Raw genomic sequence first — 17951 nt, 5'->3', positions numbered from 1 at the left:
GAAATACTGGACATCGACAAAAAGTAGATCTCTGTAAAACAACAAGCCACGATTCACATACTGTAGTTAAATAGAAAGAAATTAGTATTTTGGCCACGTCAATAATAAAGTTTACAGTAATAATAATGATGTACCATATTTATAGCTTTTATAAAAGCAATTTGTGTTTATCTTGCATGTACACATAAGGGCTGTTATTCACACAGTAGTAAATCAGTACAAGTACAATAAAGTGTACTTAAAAAAAGAACCATGATATAATCAAATATTTCCCCCCCCCAATACTGAGAAGTGACTGATCTGTGAACAGAGGTGGACATGTGGTGGTACTGCATTGAATCATCACATACTATTACTGTAAAACTGAATATGGAGATGATCAGCTACTAGATATCTCTAACAACTACTTAGCTGAGTAGTAATAAGTAATCTAGTCTGCCGTGTTCATCACTTGGTTTTGTTCAAAACATGCAAAGAACCAGGAACATTAGACTTGGAATGTAATGCATTTTATTTGTGATACAAAGGTGTTAGTCGTCAAATACTGTTACAGCAAAGCATGTAGTATAAAATGCTGTCTGAGGCAGTTTTCTTTAAATGCTAATTCACAGATGTCTAATCACAGAACATCTCATTTAAGGCACTAAGTAAGGCTTTTGGTGCTGCTCACATAAACACCATCATGTTTTATTAAACTATTCTTCACATTTCTATAGGAAGCTGACAACTGTGAACTAATAAGTGCAACTGATCCATTTCTTCACCTCTCACATGTTTCATACAGACAGACTCTACCTTTCCAAGTATGCAGCTGTGATACAATCACAGGAAGTGTTAAGAAGAATACTACATGCAACTGGTCGTATCTGTTACACAAGTGAGAGGGTACTTCAGAGATTTGGTGAAGGGGTGCAAACTTGGTAGGAGGTGTTTAGAAGACGCTCTCGACATCTCCCATTTCCACAATCACAGTCTTGAGCTGGGAGAAGTACTCGAGTGTCACCTGGCCGTTCTCTCTGCCAAAGCCTGGTAAAGCAGAGGAGAGATAAGAATGTGTGACCGTTCTCTCATAATGATTCACTCTTACTGTTGATCAGTAAAGATCAACCAGGTCATTCACTGTGATAAAATGTAACACAGAACGTACTGTAGTTCCTTTGTGTTCATTCTAACCATTTTATACTTGCAACATCGTACCTGACATCTTGTATCCTCCAAATGGTACTTCCACAGGGCTGATGTTGTAGTTGTTGATAAAACAGGTTCCTGCCTCCAGGTTCTCAGCCACACGGTGAGCTCGAGAAATGTCCCTGCAGACAGAGACAAAAGACAGACGTTAGATTTTAACAACAAGAAAATATTCAATGGCCTTTGTGCAGCCTGGCCAAGCAGTTTAAATGCAACTACATCTGCTCTCTAACCACGGACAGTGTTATTGTGCAATGAGCTGCTCTTGGTAACTCAGTAACTTTTACGGGCCGTTTTTGGAAACCCTGAACCGCAGCCAGTGGAATATAATAAACCCCAGTAAACTGTCAGGACTATATCAGAGGTTGAAACAAACGCTGAGTAATGACAAACTCTGTGTGTTCTGCCTTTCCCCTGCTGACCTGGTGAAGACTCCAGAGGCTAAGCCAAAGGTGGTGTTGTTGGCCCTGCGGATCACTTCTTCCTCGGTGTCAAAAGGCAGGATGGACATGACTGGGCCGAAAATCTCCTCCTTCACGCAGGTCATGTCATCTCTGCAGTTATCTGTGAGGAGGGGAAGAGAGTACAGGACATACAGGGTGCTGCATACTGACAATTAAAATAACGTGGACACAAATTGAGGGGAATACGCCAAGAGACATGACATACCAAGTATACAGGGGGTCATGAAGTAGCCTCCCTTTAGTTTGGGGTCACTGGGGACATAAGGTTCACCTCCACAAAGCACTTTGGCACCCTGGGAAATCAGACACACCAGTAAGATAATCAGAACAAATATCGATCCAAAGAGCAAACAACTAACTTAACACAGTTGCTTTGTAGTCCTGTGAAACAATTGACAGTGCAATGACCATTATGGCTTACAATGTCAATCATTAATAGTAATCTAGTCTAATCCCGAGATAACCACGGCGCCTGGGCAGCATGCAGCCTGCAGAGTCTGTACAACTGTCTCTTTTTAATATGTTGGCCTTTGATTAGCGGGCACTTCAAAGGCCACTTTCTGACCCTGGGTTTCATCCCATTAAGAGGTGGCATTTTGTCTTTATACATTTCTATTGTGTCAAGAGGTCAGAAGGTTAAACAACCACCTGAGAACTGGGTCATGTCAAATTGTGGATCATTTTAAAAGAATAACCCAGAAAGTGGGGGGTGGCATGAAATTACATGTTAGCAAAACCTACATTATTGTTTGAATAGCCCCATCTTTAGTTCTATAAAGAGTTCTCTGATATCAGTATGTTGCAGCCCTGTGCATTTTACCCACCATAAAAAAATGTAATGACACCTGTTCTAGTCCAATGATCAAAGGGATTATTAACACACCTCCTTCTTGGCCTGACTGACATATCCCAGCACTTTTTCCAGCTGAGGCTTGCTGATCAGTGCTCCCATTCGGGTGCTCTCCAGCAGGGGGTCACCAATAGGGATGGCTTTGGTCCTCTTCACCACTTCTTCCACAAACTGGGGCATGATCTCCCTTTGTACAAACACTCTGGTCCCGTTGCAGCACACCTGTTTCCGACGACAAAGAAAAAAGCAACTTCTACATGTCTATTTGATCAAGACTGACAGCCACACAGCACACGAATGTCACGACAGTCTCACCTGCCCCTGTGTGAGGAAGTTCGCCATGAGCGCTCCTTTGACAGCATTCTCAAAGTCACAGTCCTTGAAAATGATGAGGGGAGACTTCCCTCCGAGCTCCAGAGTCACCTGCTTAACCCCCTTTGCAGACATCTCCATGACCTGAGTATGAGAAGGATATTATTCATTTCACCAACTAACACAAATATTGTATCTGCACGTCATCGACCCCAGTCAACACTTTTGGTCTTTGGATTCAACATTAAGTAAAAAAATTTGAGCACTCATCCTGCACCTTCTTCCCTGTGGGGACGCTGCCGGTGAAGGTGACTTTGGCGACCATCGGGTGGTGGCAGAGCAAGCTGCCGGTTTCTGCTCCGCCTTGCACCACGTTGAAGAGCCCATCAGGCACCCCCGCCTCTTTGTAGATTTCAGCCAGAATCACAGCCGTCACAGGGGTCATTGGAGAGGGCTTGAAGACCATGGCATTACCTAAGAACCAAGCCCAAATTTAAACCCCTGCTTGTTGCAGCTGGTTAAGGACATACTGCAAGACCTCAAACTGGACAGAAATGTGTGACACACTGTCCAGAAATCTCACCGCAAGCCAGTGCAGGAGCAGATTTCCACGTGGCGATCTGGAATGGGTAGTTCCACGCACCAATCCCCACACATACACCAAGGGGCTCTCTCCTGGTATATGCAAACGCTCCCCCAGGAAGCTGGACGTGCTGACCTGCACAGAACGCAGACCTAAAATTAACACAAGTCCTGGAACATTTACAGAAAAAAAAAAGCCACTATCAAAGAGAAAGAAAAATAAAAGTGCTGGTGCACCCACCTGCAAGTCCACCAGCCAGGCCTGCATAGTATTCAATGGACTGCCAGGCAACATCGATATCCACCAGAGCTTCAGAGATGGACTTGCCATTGTTGATCACTTCCAGCTTTGCAATATTATCCCTTCTTTCCTGTTTGATTGGAATAAAAGGAATGTTTCAAAGCAGAACTTTAACTATTTCAAGTGATAATGTGGTAATTCAGGTCAACAGTGCACGGAGGTGTGCGTGTTTTCAATGAATAACTTGTCTTATTGCATGCGTGCAAAAGCCAACTTCTGTTGCGTAAGCCAACATAAAAACAGCTCCACCGCCTCACCCTGATAATGCGGGCGGCCTCCAGCATCACCCGGGCCCTCTCCATGCCGGACAGCTTGCTCCATTTCAGATAGGCTGAATGGGCGCTCTTGATGGCCTCGTCCACCTCTTCGGCCCCGCAGGGAATCATCTGACACAAGACACGGCCTGAGGCAAAAACAAAAAAAAAAAAAAAACAACAACCCATGGTCATCAGCAGGTCACAGGCTGCCTGAGCTCTGAGAATGAAAGCATTCTGCTGATGCAGCAGTTAGTAGCATTCATTTTTAATAGCACTGTATAATCTAATGTATGATTTCCATACATATTCACTCATAGATCACAAACATACATTTGATAGATGCACTCTTGTTGGATTTCCCCTTTAAATGACATTTCATGAACTAAGTGTGGAAGAGAAGAGGGCGGGGTTTGAGTTGCATAACAGTAACAGCTCGTACTGAGTGACCCCGGCCAGCAGACGCGTCAGCTCTTCTCCTGCACCCAGCTGCACAGCAGCGTCCCACCCTGTTCCACCACGTTAACATGCACCACCTTCAACACTGAACTCTTTACCAGTAGCAGGCTCAAACACGGGCTCCGCGTTTCTCTCCTGTCTGGGTTTCACCCGTTTTCCACCCCAGTAGTTGAGGTGGTCCGTGACGAGCAGGGTTCCTGTGGATGCTGTGCGCATGCTGTCGACGATAGACTGGGCCATGTTCAGACGGAGGAAACCTGCAGACACACACACACACACACACACACAAACAAACACACACAGTTATGGTGAAATCAGAACGATGCCAACACACGAATTAACACGCATGCTCACTGCTGCATCCGATCACAGCCACAGATCCGATTCTGTAAGAAAAAGCTCTTAGGAACAGACCCTAACCACGTTACCTCTGTGTGCGCCGCTGCCTCTGTGTGTGTGCCCCTCTAGCGTGTGTGTGCATATAAGTGACGCGGCCACTCCTGCAGGAGAGCATCCAATCACATGCTTACTGCTAGAGACGCAGCTCCCGAGAAAAACTCTACCCCGGGACAGAAACATGTCAGAAAGCAGCAGCAGCCGTGCACAGCACAGATCTTACCGTGTGTGCTTCTGCAGATGGACACCGAGCGGACGCGGCTACCGACGGCTGCAGGACACTTATACGGGTTTCAGGCGGACAGGACACGCCTCCTTCACGCTGCGTGGACTCCTGCGTTTGGGAGCATTTATTGTTTCATTCAGTGTTGAAAAGTGTTTGTCACTATTGTAAGATTGATAAATCAGCGTGATGCACGATCAGTAATTCCTAAATGTCCTACATACACTGGGATTTGGACCAAACCTCTGCGTTTTCATTTGATTTGGAGTCAGTCTGATTGTTCGTAATGCGCGACAGTATCAAGGAAATCTGACCCTGGAACAGCCATTAAAGAGCCAATCAAACGTGTGCATGATCTTACTCAACTCTTTGTCAGTGGATTGGATAAGAGCCTGGCTGTGGTCAGGCCTCTGTGTAGGTGTCCTCAAGTTGGATCTGGTTTGCATTTATTTATATCTATTCACTGCACACTAAGATGCAAACAGTATGTTCTGTCATCCGAGGGCTCCTTTGTATCTGAGGTTACTCCTTAGTCCCAGACCTGTAAAGGTTCACCTTCTTCACAGTGAAGTGGACCAGGACCAAACGATTTTAGCAGCAGCCACATACAGTCAAGTCTGCATATACTGTATTTGGCCAGTGACACAGTTTTCGTAATTTTGTCAGTGCACACAACCACAGTGGATGTGACATGGAACAATCCAGATGTGCTGGTGCAGACTTGATAGCTTTACGATTTTAAATGAAATGTGTAGGAATTGATAGCTTTAACACTTGCTTGCAAATTTTTCGGAGTCAGTGACTTCGAGACATCTGGAGCCCACATCGAGAGGTGCTCATCTGGATTCACCTTCTGCTTGTTTCTGGGGCATTTTGCCTTCAGCAAGTGAAGAGCAGCTCAGTTGGATTTAAGTCAGGTGACTGACTTGTTCATTTAAAAAAAAAAAAGTCCTGGGTTGTTTTTGCTGTGTTCCCTGAATTTGAAGCTCAACCTAAACAGATAATACAGCTCCAAACATTTCATTTCCTTTAACAGCCACACTAGTACGTGTCCACACCATAACACTACCCCCATCATGCTTCACAGATGAGATGGAAGCTTCAGATCATGAGCAGTTCTTTTCTCTTCTCCATACACCTTCCTTTCAATCATTCTGGTGATTCTCAATCATTTTTCTCACCTGTCAATGGGATATAAATGGCAGAGCTGCCATGACCCACCAGGGTGTCATAATTAACACAACTTAAATGCCATCATAAAACTTTATTAATATGTAAGAAATGAGGATACAGACAATGACAATAATACTGACAAATGGATTGGATGTTACTGTACCAATTATCAATTAAATCCCAAAACAATGCAACAAGGCCTGTGCTGGATACAAGGTAGATGTTTGTATCCTTTGGTAATCAATATTATTAAGAACTTTTCTTTCTCTAATTTCTAAGTAAGACAGTCTGTAATTTAAATAAACAACAAATGAAAGTAGTGATACAGTAGCTGCAACAGATAATACATGTGCTCCAGCACGAGCAGTTCTCTCTGTGCAGACTCCTCACAGCAGCACTGTGGGAGCAACGCTGGTGAAGCTGTCAGAGTTAGGAGAACTTAGCTGCCTGGGGAGGAGGTCCCAGGAAGCCTCCAGCCTGTTTAGTTGCAGCTCTGGAGGGCGCGAGACCCAGCATCTTCTGGATGTTCTGCAGAAAGAGATCACTTGTTAAGAAAGGCCACAAACAGAGACGCTTTTCTGGCCACAGTTCATATGATAAAGATTTGCAAGGTGTGAGTAGCTGAGCGTTTTCAGATTTCACATGAAATGAATACCAAATGCAGTATGAAGCAAATGGTGGTTTAGTGAGTGATGGTTATTGAGTCATACAAGGGGGATGAAACCGTTTCACAGCAAATCATGTTAAAGCTTGTTAGCTTGTGGATAGTTCACCTCTGTGACTCCTGCTGCCTGTGGACTTTGGAGAGACTCAGCCGCTGCTGCTGCTGCTATTGCTTAAGATAGTTACACAACTTTTACTGCCTGTTAGTGTTAATGTTTGCTTACTTATTTAAATACTTTTACTTTCTCTTCGATTCAGCTACCATCAGCACAATATACATACGAGTTGGTAGATTGTTTATAATAATAATGTATAATAATTCACACCAAGTGTCTGATAAAGTTAGTTATACTCATTGACTTAATTATTAGCTTTGTGCAGCTGGAATCTTCATTTTAAAGGAGGATAATTATAACCAGATGGTCTAATTTCCACTTGATACACTCATATCATGTTTTCTGTCACCTGCACTCTTGTTGCACCCAGTCTTTAAAAACTCTAAATACTTGTACATTTTAGGTGTGTTTGTATTATAACTTTCATTAATACTACTACTACTAATAATGATTATAACCACAGCTGAATGTATTACAGTACTTTTTTAGAAGCTTTTAACAATATCTTGATAACTGTGATACTTATGGTCACTATAAATGTGATGTTAAGTTTTCATACAGTTTCACCAGTCACTTGCTAATCACTGATTTCCATTATTGGCATGATCAAAATTTATTTTAAATCTGATTTTATTTTTTTAATAACTTTAAAATAAGAAGAAATCTATAGCCACAGCACTGACCCATGACGCTGTTAATCAGAAGACAATATCGTCAGCTCTGTTAATTGTTTGCATTAACATGGTTCTGAACATAAACCAGATGGCACATCCCTGGGGTCTTACTTAACGTATTAACGGTGAGCTTGTTTAGTATGCTAACTCTTAGCATGTTAACATGCCCATGAGCTTTTTCAGACGGTATGTAGAAACTGCATTAAAGTGCCCAATACAACCAGTGCTATAAAATTCACAACTATCCAGTGACAAACATAAAGAAGAATCAACACCACTCAGGTAAGTAGTTGAGAATATATAGGAGAGTTTACCTGTCTGATGGACATGGTACAGAGGATGTAGAGGAAAATGAACGAGCAGTCAGTGTAATCCTCTCCCAGGAGGTTGCGATGCGACAGTCCCTGGATGTAGGACAGTGGTACAAAGGGCAGTTTGGCCACGACTCTTCCATCAAAGCTGTAAAATTAAAAATAGAGGGCTTAATGTGTAATGTAGTGGACTGGAGAAGTTACGAGAGAAAGTATTTCCTATAAACATATTCACAATTTCCATTTTTGGAAAAAATGTTCCATTTATGTCTCATTGACCAACACAGACGTACATTCACTCCATCCATCAGCCACACCTGCTTATCTGAGACAGTGAGTGGAGCTGACACAGGGCAGCCATGCACAGTTCAATCTATCACAGAGCTGACACATCCAGACAGACTGCTCACAACCACATTCACACCTACAGACAATTTAGATTTAGCCACTGTGAGTCTTATGTCGTATGCTGTCTGTGTATCATCATCTGATATGGTTATGTAATGGCTTTAATACTTCATCTTATTATGCAGCTTAAGGGCAATTTTCTGTCTTCCTTACTCACACACAATATCATTATAAAAAGTAACATATTAATTGTTTGAGAAAAACCACCATAATGTGTTCTTACACATTACACTTACATGGAGTTGAACATGCCCATCAAAGCTGTGAAGCAGAAGCCAATGGCAAACATGGACTTCATGCGCACCTGCAAGCAGATTACAAACAGAAATGTGAAACTGATGCGTTATCACATATTAATACTGACAATGCTGACATGTGGTTCATTATGTGTGTAAACTCCAGACCGCTAGGTGGCAGTGTTGTTTTTCTTTTCCTTACTCATATGGCAGTGTGTTCTTTATACTAGCACAATTTTCCTAAAGTTACATAAAAATTATCAATATATCCACTTTTTTACAGTATCGCAATACATTGATTTGGCACCTGTATAGTAAGATATATATATAATATTGACATATTATCATATTATTTACAAATACACAGGCCTAATCTCATGTGATCCTACTGAGATTACACTGAAGCTTCTTACTGTAGTCTAAACGCTACATGTTCATTGTAGGCACATTAATACTCACCATAGAAAGGTCTCTGTTGTTGTTCTTCAGTTTCTCCTCTTGTCTTTCTGTAACATTGAAAAAACTACAGTTACTCACTTATCAGAAAAAAAACTATCTGTTCATAAAGGCTGTACGTTTACATCTTCCTGTTCGGCTTATCAATGTTTTCTAGAACAAAGTTTGTTACAACTTATTCTCAAGGTTCTTACCAATCTTCTTTTTTTGTTGACGTCCTGCAGATTCTGTGATTGTCTCCTTTTTCTTCTCAACTGGCATCAAACAAGCAACAGTGAATGTTTTCATCAATCCGTAGGAAAACATTTAATGCAAAAATGAAAGCAGAGTGAGGTTAATGTATGAGACACTTACGCTTTTTACTTTGTTTTTCCACTTCAGCCTTTAACCTCTTGTACTTTTCAGTCCGATAGACTAAAACCCAGGTAATCCCTGCAGAGAAATTAGAAATAAAAGTTTTTTTTTATTAGCAATAATAATGACAGCACATGTGGTCAGGTTACATACAGTATTTAGTGACAACAGAAATTCGTCAACAGTCACATATATAAGTCTTATGTATTAAATTGAATATTTTTATTTAGATTTCTAGTGCATATTGGAATGTCTTAATGGGAAGTTCCCAAAAAGGAACTAAAAACAGCACATTTGACATTATCCACGGATATTAGGTGTCAACCAACTTCTCTCAAGTCTTTTATTGTGAAACATTTAGCGGAAGTCGCATTGCTTGCCCAGTCTACCTTGATGCCAATGCTATACATTAGCTTGGTTGGCTAAATTCGCTACCTTGCTATCAAACTGTCATCAGAAACACCCAAACTGGAAATAAACTAGTGTAAATAAAGTCGACACGTTTCCCCGTTTTATAACTCTGAATAATATTAAAACTGTAATGTATCAAGGTGTTTGTTGGAGGACAGTAAAATGCCTGTCTGCTGAAACAGCCTGTCGGTCTGTCAGGAGGATTTCACTCACCTTCGGCTAACAACGCTGTACAAACCGAGATGAACACAATCAGAATGGTGTCTGCAAACATGGTACTCATGGTGGAAGTGTCGCGTTTATCCGACGTAGAGAGAATTTGTATATATATGTGTATTATAAGTTAAATCCTGAACACATTACACTGATCTGAGTATCAGTGGGATAGAGCTACATCAGCGTTAATGCGGAGGTCACACATCTGAGAATTATTTCCGGTTCATGAGTGACTAGAAAAAGCCAGTGAACGCGTCTTCTTCTTCTTCTTCTTCTTCTTCTCTGGGTCTGTAGAATTAAACAATAAATAAATAAAAATAAATAATGATCATAATTTTAACAAATATAGTGATTTGGCTAATCCTTTGATTTTTAAAATAAGAGCTTGCTTCAATCTTTTACAATAAAAGAGACGCAAAGGTTAAAGAGCAGGCTCCAATTTTGATGAGTAAAGAGCCAGTATTTCTTATAAAAATTTCCATACCATATATATTGATACAACTTCCCCAACTCTGATTCAGCATCGTAACATTAACCTCATATAAGTTCATATTGATCATCAACGCTTCCCCGGTGCCTATTCACGTCAGCATCATCATCATCAGCAGCATCAGCAGCAGCAGCATCATCAAACGGGGAGGAGCGCGCAGGGCCCGGTGAGTCGGAGGGCCGCATCGCGCTGCAGATGAAGCATGGCAGGCGACAGCGAGACAAAGCCAGGTGACCAAGCCGAACATGAGAACAATAATCGGCAGCCATTCCTCATTGGTGTGGCCGGAGGGACAGCCAGCGGCAAGGTTGGCATTCAAATCCCTGATTTCTATTGTTAATTTATCACCTATCACCTTAACACCCTCTACGTCGGGGTTCGTTGTGTCAGCCGATTGAAAGGATTGATTGGGTTTTTTAAGGAAATTTAATTTTTTATTTATTTATCGTGATTCTGATGGATTAATTAGACGTGTTGCTTAATCAGTAATAATATAGGCCACAGGGGATGTCACAGCAGGATTAACCTACATTTGTCAAATGTGCCTGGATATCAGGCTTTAACATTCTCGTATATTATGTATTTAATAAGCTATATTTAAACAATCAGAGTGGCAGTTTTCTGCTAATTAGGAATCAGTAAAAGATGAGGCAGATGTTGAGATTTGAGTTAACTGCATGAGCTTTGCAGGCTCTGCTGAAGAGAGACCACTAACACAACACACTGAGAGCTCAGCAAACTTCATAACCGGCTGGAATCTGGCTGTCAGACATCGTGCTTTGTGCAAAACATAGACTTGAGATGATGGCAGCCAGATGAGATCAGTTTTATTATCCTGATCTGCTGGATCGCAGTTTCTGTTTTTTGTTTGTTTAGTTTTGTTGTTTTTGACACACTCTGCGTGTGTCAGGCTTTTTATCTCGCCTCATTTCACTGGCATCCTCACTGGCATGACAGTGGTGTCTTCAGTGCCAGTTGAGACTAAATATCTGCATTATCATCCCCCAGTCAGTGTCAAGTATTGCGCAGTGTTTCAGATGTTATGTTAGTTTAGTAGCTGACGGCTGGTCGATTTCACAGGTGATTTAATGAACTAAACCTAAAGTTGTGGTGCAGCAGACGGTTGTTTGTGGGTTTGACTTCCTGGTATTATGCCCCTCTTCTCCCACAAGAGTAACTGCTCAGGGAGCCACCTGCTCTCCCACACGTTATCTGAATGGGGGAGCAATCTGCAGCATTTGTTTTGTGTATGTGTCTGTGAACGTGTCTGTCTGCCAGGTTCAGATACGGTATCAAGAATCCAAATGCTGCTGCAGCTTTTAAAGGCCACAATGAGTAAAGTTAACATGCTGTCTAGACAACCACTTGATTTTAAGACAGCAAGGACATTTTATCTTATTATTTATTTATTTATTTTGCGTGTGTGTGTGTGTGTGTGTGTATTGCTAGTCGTCAGTGTGCAGCAAGATCATGGAGCTGCTGGGGCAAAATGAAATCGACCACCACCAGAGGCAAGTGGCTATCCTCAGCCAGGACAGCTTCTACAGGGTCCTGACCCCGGAGCAGAAGGCCAAAGCACTCAAGGGCCAGTTCAACTTCGACCACCCAGGTAAATCCTGCAAGACAGGAAGTTTGCTTGTCCGTAAACAACTGTCTGCGTCCTTCTGGGAGCACTGTTTATTCACACATGATCCGGGTATGTGTCAGGCTCTTGGGGTCACCGTGTGGTGATATTTCACAGATTTCTAACTGCTGCTCTTTCATTCTTTATAGATGCATTTGACAACGACCTCATAAGCACGACTCTGTGGGACATCAAGGAGGGAAAAACAGTACACATCCCTGTCTATGACTTTGTCTCCCACTCCAGGTGAATGAGTCTTGACTGAATGAGTGTGCATGTTTGAGCACACATCTGATGTTAACTCTAAAAGCCTAAAGACATGATGTCCACTGTGGTTGATCAAATACATCTTAATTTAAGATTTATTTTATCTTTTTTGTCTGTTATTTATTTCTTTGTAACAGTGTAAAATTCACAGGTTTTCAGTGTCAGGTCAGATGATGTCATCCGGAGGATCAGCTTGACTTAGAGTATGAGCAACCAGATGACATCACCTGGAGGAGTTTTTCAGTTAAGATGAGGTCGTTGTCTATAAATAGAGAGATATTTCAATCTAGGGAAGGCAGAGGGACGTTTCATTTCAGCCATACATGAACTCTCAAAAAGTGGAACCACAGCAGACAAGTTACAAATCTGTGGAGTCACCTTAAAGCAACACTGTCAAATTTGAAACGACACACACTAGTTTAATGAGTCTTCAATTGCATAGTATGAGCAGTAGCGGTTAATGTTAGTTAGGGGAGCAAACATTGTTAAGTCAGTTAGACCAACTAGGTCTACATTGTATAATGTTGTGTTGACACGCTGAGGGTTTTAATACTCGCTGTCCATTGTATGGCAGGAAGGAAGAGACGGTGGTGTTGTACCCAGCTGACGTGGTGCTGTTTGAGGGGATCTTGATGTTCTATTCTCAGGAGATTCGAGACCTTTTCCAAATGAAGCTGTTTGTGGACACTGATGCAGACACGCGGCTGTCTCGCCGGGGTGAGACCTGCAAACATGGCTACTCAGTCTGCTTCAACGTTAACATGCAAGACAAGTGTAAAAGTTTACAAAGAGGTGCTAAACAAAATGAATAGTTTGACATTTTGGAAAATATGCTTCCTTGATAATTTGCTGAACAACACTATAATATCACTCATGTCTGTTTGCTAACTGTAAGCTACCAGCTTTTGGACAGAGCCAGTCTTTATGCTAAGCTAAGCTAGCTGTCGCTTCATGTCTACCATGAACACAAGATGGTATCAATTTCTGTTATCTGACTCTCTGAAAATGTCAAATGATTCCTTTTTTAAGATGACCTGCTTTTGCTTTTAGTGCTGCGGGACATTAGCGAACGTGGCCGGGACTTGGAAAGCGTCCTAGCACAGTACATCACCTTTGTCAAGCCTGCGTTTGAGGAGTTTTGTCTGCCAGTTAGTGCATTAGTACATCTACAAGAAATATCTACTCAACTCTGTCCCTGAACACAGACTGACGCTCAAACCTTATTTTTTCCCTTCTTATCGACTCTATTTAGACAAAGAAATATGCTGATGTTATAATACCGAGAGGAGCTGATAACATTGGTGAGTATTTGTGTTTCTCCTCTCCTGTCCTTATCACGAAGGACACAGCTGTGTCTGTTGATTTGAGAACGAAACCTAAAACCATCCAAAACAAAGTGCAACACAAAACTGAAGATACCCTAGATATTGTGAAACAGTTTGTTGCTTCTCATGGTTTAATCATTACAGCAGAGTACTTGTGTGGAGAGTTTATGAAATATCTGCGATGATGATTTTGGTTCCTCACATATAATGGTAGTACTTAGGAGACGTAAACTGGGGTTAACCGTGTCGACACTATCTCTCTGTCTCCCTGTACAGTTGCTATAAACCTCATAGTTCAGCACATCCAGGATATTCTGAATGGTGGTTTGACCAAACGGCTGAACGGGTGGTTCAACAGTTACGGGACAACGAAGAAGCAACCGAACATGGAGCCCAGCAGTCGGCCCCACTGAGCGCAGCGTTTCCCCCCCCGGAGGATAGAAGATTGACCCGCACGTGCCAAACGCACTCCACAGCATGGCTGACAAGGCTGGAGTAACTGCCTTGTTAGGAAGTCAAAAGGCCTCCTGCTTGGACCGAGGAAATTGCTTAGAAAAATGGAAATGTTCCTCTGTGGAGCTGCTTTGAAGCAGATCTGTATTAAGCTATATGTTTCTCAGCAGACAAACACAAAGGGGCTCACTTGTCATTTCCTTTAGAACTGCTGCTTTGCCTTTATCACAGTACTGATACAGAGAAACTAAGTAAAGGAGTGGTTATGGTGTCTGAAACAGCCTTTAACCAACCAGTAACTGCAGTGTAGCCTTACTCCGTCTCACTACCTTTAAAGGTTCACTATGTGACCTGATTCCATTTATCAATGCAACTTCACATTTCAAGCTCACTCTCTCTCTATATATACATAAATAAAGCATATTTTGACCTGCACAAATAGATTTTCAAGTAGTGTGCTGAGATTTCTGATGTGGCCCTGAGCTGTACTTGCTTTTTTGTGTACATCAAAGTTAGTCATTCGACAAATTAAACAACTAGTTGTCAACTCAAAGCATCTGATGTATGATGTCATCAAAGATCATTTTCCGTCATGTTTATGGACTACTTCTGTAATAATTGTCATCTATCTTAAGGTGGTATTGACGTTAATGTGACTTGTTTACTATGACCGAATGATTATGTTGTTATGGATTTACCACAAAGTATTTCTGTTCGATCCCATTACACTTGAACCCTCAGACACGTGTATGCAAATTTTCATTTCAAAGCTGCATTCAGTTGTAAAATGTCAGATTAAGTGTGAGACATTTAATGTCAATGCATTCTGTAAATGTTTGCCATCTTCATGTATACATATTTCTTATGATAAACTTCTCAGGTACTCTTTGTTTGCTTGAGTTCACGCGTCTATAACCAACAAAATCATGTATTGTCTTTTTTTTCCACTTTGACTATAAGTTACAAATACTATAAGGTCACGTATATGTACTCAGGGTCCATGGGTACCACTGAGGACACTGGGGTCATGTCATTTTCCAGGGAACTGGCAGTTTACACACAGTGGGAATTTTTACAGGCCTTAATAACTGTAGACATTTCCTGAAATATCACCACTTGGAAAAGCAGATTTTGGACAGTTGACACACACACACACACAACATTGTATATAAAGAATGCACTTCATGTTTTATGTACTGTTGACACATTACAATGTGTAAAACTAAACAGAGCACCCTGAGCTGGAAGAACATTCTGGATGAAGGGAAAACGTATCAACAGGATCATCTCACACAACAGAAACACTGTTCGAAAAGAATTTTCTTGTATACAAAAGAGGCAGTATACCACACATATCATTTAGTGTGTTGTATGGAATCAGACTCAGCAGTTTCAGTTCAAAATGTTTTGAATTAAACTCTTTGAATTAGATCAATTAAATCATTAAACCAAAAATTGGCCATTAGGCAGCCTGAAAACTGGGATTGTTACTCGTACACAAGGCCGTTATAAAAGATTGTATATGCCCTCTGAGTCAGTTTTATTCCCGCTTCAACTGGGAGAATCACAACTGTCCAACCAGCTTAAAGAGCGTCTCCTGATGAAGAGCAGGCGCCGCAAACTGCTGCTTGGCATCATTCCTGGGTATGTGAAGAAGGCACTGCTTTGTTTATATCAAGGCATTTGGGATGTGTTTCAAATGGTCCCTCACGTCACTCTCTAAATGTGGAGTTTTGGCCAAAGAGGCCACGGTAGAGTTCACTGCGTGCCTCGTCACTCATCGAGCTGTGGTCAATAGGTGCCATAAAATTTACCAGCTTACTGTGGATTTGAAATCTCACTTTGCGTCCCTTGCTGGCTTTGGTATCCACCTTCTTCTTGATCTTGCTGCGCAGCTTCTGGATGGCCAGCCACTGCCTGCCCATAGCCACCTGGTCGTTGGGATCCGTCGCGCTCGTCTTGCGCTCAATCAGCTCCCTTAGTAGCTGGTGGTAGAAGTCATCGTCATCAAAAATGTCCTCATCCAGATCTTTGAGATGCGAGTTTGCTTTCAGCTGCTGCTGCTCTGCCTCCTCCCCCTCGTTGGTGAAAAGCTCAGACAGAGCAGAGGTCTCTTTCTTGCCCAGGACTCTGTATTCAGAGCGGCGAGTCTGGGTGCGTCGCACCAGCCTCTCCTTGTCCATCAGCACCTGCTCCACTTGAGTCAGTATGTTCCTATCAAACGCCCCAAAACCCTTGCTGCTCTTGCCCATCGTCAGCCTGGTTTTGTCGTGCCACTTCTGCAGCGTAGCGTTGCAGTGAGGCTGAAAGGCTGCAAAGCGTTTGGCCATGAAGTCTGGGTACTCTGCCATCTCCAGTTTTCGTTTAGGTGCCCCACTTCCCTGTGCTGACAACTCATCATTGCTGCCCATCTCCTCATCGTCACTTTGAGCTCCCTTCTCCCCCAGGGCGATGGGCCTTGTGTCTGCGTTCTGGTACAGCAGCTGATCGTGCAGCTCCAGCAGGGACCTCTGAAGAGCTTTTAAAGCCTTGTGAGCATTCTTCAGCGCCCCTGCAAACTCGACCCCTCCGCTCCTCTTGAACTCCGGGAATGTTGGCGGCTGTGGGAGCTGGTTAGCCGTCATCAGAGCCTTCTGGATTTTGATTCTGCCCTCGAGCAGCTGGTCCCACAGAGCCAGCTGGTTCTTCACAGCTTTCCCCTTCTCGACCTCCTCGTCTACTTTCTCTTGAGAAAACGTGCGGACAGCTCCATCATCCTCATCACCTGCATCTTCCATCTCGTCATCGTCACCTGAGCTTTCATCTTCGTCGCTGCCCTCAGCATCCTCACCACTTTCTTCATCATCATCTTCGCTCACTCCCAGGTCATCCATGCCCTCTGTCAACTTGTGGAAGTCCACTCTCTGAGGGAAGGTGATGTCAGCACCCTTTGTCTTAGATTCCACTTTTGCATCTACTTGTGAATCACTGTCCACCAACTCCTCCTCCTCCTCGTCATCATCACCATCTAAATCACTTTCAGCCTCATCATCGTCATCACTCTGTTCATCATCCTCTTCCTCATCTTTTTCATCTTCTTCTATGCTGGCCTCCTCCTCCTCATCTTCTTCTTCCTTATCCTCATCAGATCCCTCAATATCCATCATCAGCTGTTTACGAGAGACTGCCTTCCCCACGTACCGTCTGTCTGTGTCTGCTAGCAGGGATGTGTTGTGCTTTCGCAGGGCACTGAGACCGACCCCGTCTTCGTCGTCGTCCTCATTGAATGTTTCGATGACTCTCGCTTTGGTCGCCTCGTCATCATCATCCTCTGGATCCGCAAATTTGGGCAAAGGATTCAATAAATCCTCAAGCTGCTGAGAAAATGAGCCTGCCATGGCCAAACGTTTATAACAACCACACGTGTGCTATAGTCAGAAGTCAGTTTGTCGGCGGCGGACAGTGATGACGTTAATGATAAGCGACTCTGCTTAGATTTAAAGAATATTGTGTCCCCGAGTCACTTCCTTCAGGCAAAACCTCTTACGCTATTCTTTCTTTATGCAGAAATAGGCATAGATCAGAAAACGAAAATATTGTGATAGAATTACAGAAAGACTATAGTTAAAAATCTTTCTTTGTAAATGTGATGTTTGCACTGTATTTATTGTATTATTGAATTGCACATTTAAAAGTAAAACCATACTTCCACTAAGGAGAATAGAGCACTTAGCTCTAAATGTTTAACCTTTACTAACCTAATGTT

At 42.5% G+C, this 17951-nt stretch overlaps 4 protein-coding genes across 5 annotated transcripts; 1 reads left to right on the top strand and 3 right to left on the bottom strand.

The window, feature by feature from the left end:
• Nucleotides 1–487: 487 nt before the first annotated feature.
• aldh9a1a.1 (aldehyde dehydrogenase 9 family, member A1a, tandem duplicate 1) lies at nucleotides 488–5120 on the bottom strand. Of its 2 annotated transcripts, none has more exons than XM_026345206.1 (12): nucleotides 5030–5120; nucleotides 4509–4667; nucleotides 3955–4100; nucleotides 3638–3767; nucleotides 3398–3532; nucleotides 3092–3288; nucleotides 2818–2958; nucleotides 2536–2724; nucleotides 1858–1945; nucleotides 1611–1752; nucleotides 1198–1310; nucleotides 488–1026 (listed from the first exon to the last, which is right to left on the bottom strand). In XM_026345206.1, exons 2-12 carry the CDS (start codon nucleotides 4648–4650, stop codon nucleotides 932–934), a joined length of 1518 nt encoding a protein of 505 aa, XP_026200991.1. In that variant the 5' UTR covers nucleotides 4651–4667; nucleotides 5030–5120; the 3' UTR covers nucleotides 488–931. The 2 variants fall into 2 exon arrangements, with proteins under 2 accessions (XP_026200991.1, XP_026200990.1); XM_026345205.2 differs by lacking the exon at nucleotides 5030–5120 and adding an exon at nucleotides 4839–5011.
• Nucleotides 5121–6278: 1158 nt separating this feature from the next.
• tmco1 (transmembrane and coiled-coil domains 1) lies at nucleotides 6279–10257 on the bottom strand. Its single transcript, XM_026345210.1, has 7 exons — nucleotides 10045–10257; nucleotides 9421–9498; nucleotides 9261–9320; nucleotides 9070–9116; nucleotides 8611–8678; nucleotides 7970–8114; nucleotides 6279–6730 (listed from the first exon to the last, which is right to left on the bottom strand). Exons 1-7 carry the CDS (start codon nucleotides 10112–10114, stop codon nucleotides 6632–6634), a joined length of 567 nt encoding a protein of 188 aa, XP_026200995.1. The 5' UTR covers nucleotides 10115–10257; the 3' UTR covers nucleotides 6279–6631.
• Nucleotides 10258–10517: 260 nt separating this feature from the next.
• uck2a (uridine-cytidine kinase 2a) lies at nucleotides 10518–15164 on the top strand. Its single transcript, XM_026345208.1, has 7 exons — nucleotides 10518–10844; nucleotides 11987–12146; nucleotides 12311–12407; nucleotides 13003–13145; nucleotides 13479–13576; nucleotides 13681–13729; nucleotides 14030–15164. The coding sequence occupies exons 1-7, from the start codon at nucleotides 10740–10742 to the stop codon at nucleotides 14164–14166; spliced, it is 789 nt and encodes a 262-aa protein (XP_026200993.1). The 5' UTR covers nucleotides 10518–10739; the 3' UTR covers nucleotides 14167–15164.
• A 246-nt stretch (nucleotides 15165–15410) lies between these two features.
• On the bottom strand, nucleotides 15411–17638 carry aatf (apoptosis antagonizing transcription factor). The gene has a single exon (XM_026345207.1). The coding sequence runs from the start codon at nucleotides 17581–17583 to the stop codon at nucleotides 15919–15921; it is 1665 nt and encodes a 554-aa protein (XP_026200992.1). The 5' UTR covers nucleotides 17584–17638; the 3' UTR covers nucleotides 15411–15918.
• Nucleotides 17639–17951: the final 313 nt, after the last annotated feature.

Source organism: Anabas testudineus, chromosome 4 (assembly GCF_900324465.2).
Source record: "Anabas testudineus chromosome 4, fAnaTes1.2, whole genome shotgun sequence".
Taxonomy (NCBI): Eukaryota; Metazoa; Chordata; class Actinopteri; order Anabantiformes; family Anabantidae; genus Anabas; species Anabas testudineus.
This window is presented reverse-complemented; position numbering and strand designations above follow the sequence as displayed.

Coding starts and splice junctions, on each gene's coding strand:
- aldh9a1a.1 (XM_026345205.2), bottom strand. CDS start 4,989: ATGTTTCTGTCCCGGGGTAGAGTTTTTCTCGGGAGCTGCGTCTCTAGC. Junction 3,289..3,397: donor TGCTCCTGCACTGGCTTGCG/GTGAGATTTCTG, acceptor CTTGGTTCTTAG/GTAATGCCATGGTCTTCAAG. Junction 1,027..1,197: donor TGGAGGATACAAGATGTCAG/GTACGATGTTGC, acceptor CTGCTTTACCAG/GCTTTGGCAGAGAGAACGGC.
- tmco1 (XM_026345210.1), bottom strand. CDS start 10,114: ATGAGTACCATGTTTGCAGACACCATTCTGATTGTGTTCATCTCGGTT. Junction 9,321..9,420: donor GGAAAAACAAAGTAAAAAGC/GTAAGTGTCTCA, acceptor GTTTGATGCCAG/TTGAGAAGAAAAAGGAGACA. Junction 8,115..8,610: donor ATGGGCATGTTCAACTCCAT/GTAAGTGTAATG, acceptor TTAATTTTACAG/CTTTGATGGAAGAGTCGTGG.
- uck2a (XM_026345208.1), top strand. CDS start 10,740: ATGGCAGGCGACAGCGAGACAAAGCCAGGTGACCAAGCCGAACATGAG. Junction 12,147..12,310: donor GTTCAACTTCGACCACCCAG/GTAAATCCTGCA, acceptor CATTCTTTATAG/ATGCATTTGACAACGACCTC. Junction 13,730..14,029: donor GAGAGGAGCTGATAACATTG/GTGAGTATTTGT, acceptor CTCCCTGTACAG/TTGCTATAAACCTCATAGTT.
- aatf (XM_026345207.1), bottom strand. CDS start 17,583: ATGGCAGGCTCATTTTCTCAGCAGCTTGAGGATTTATTGAATCCTTTG.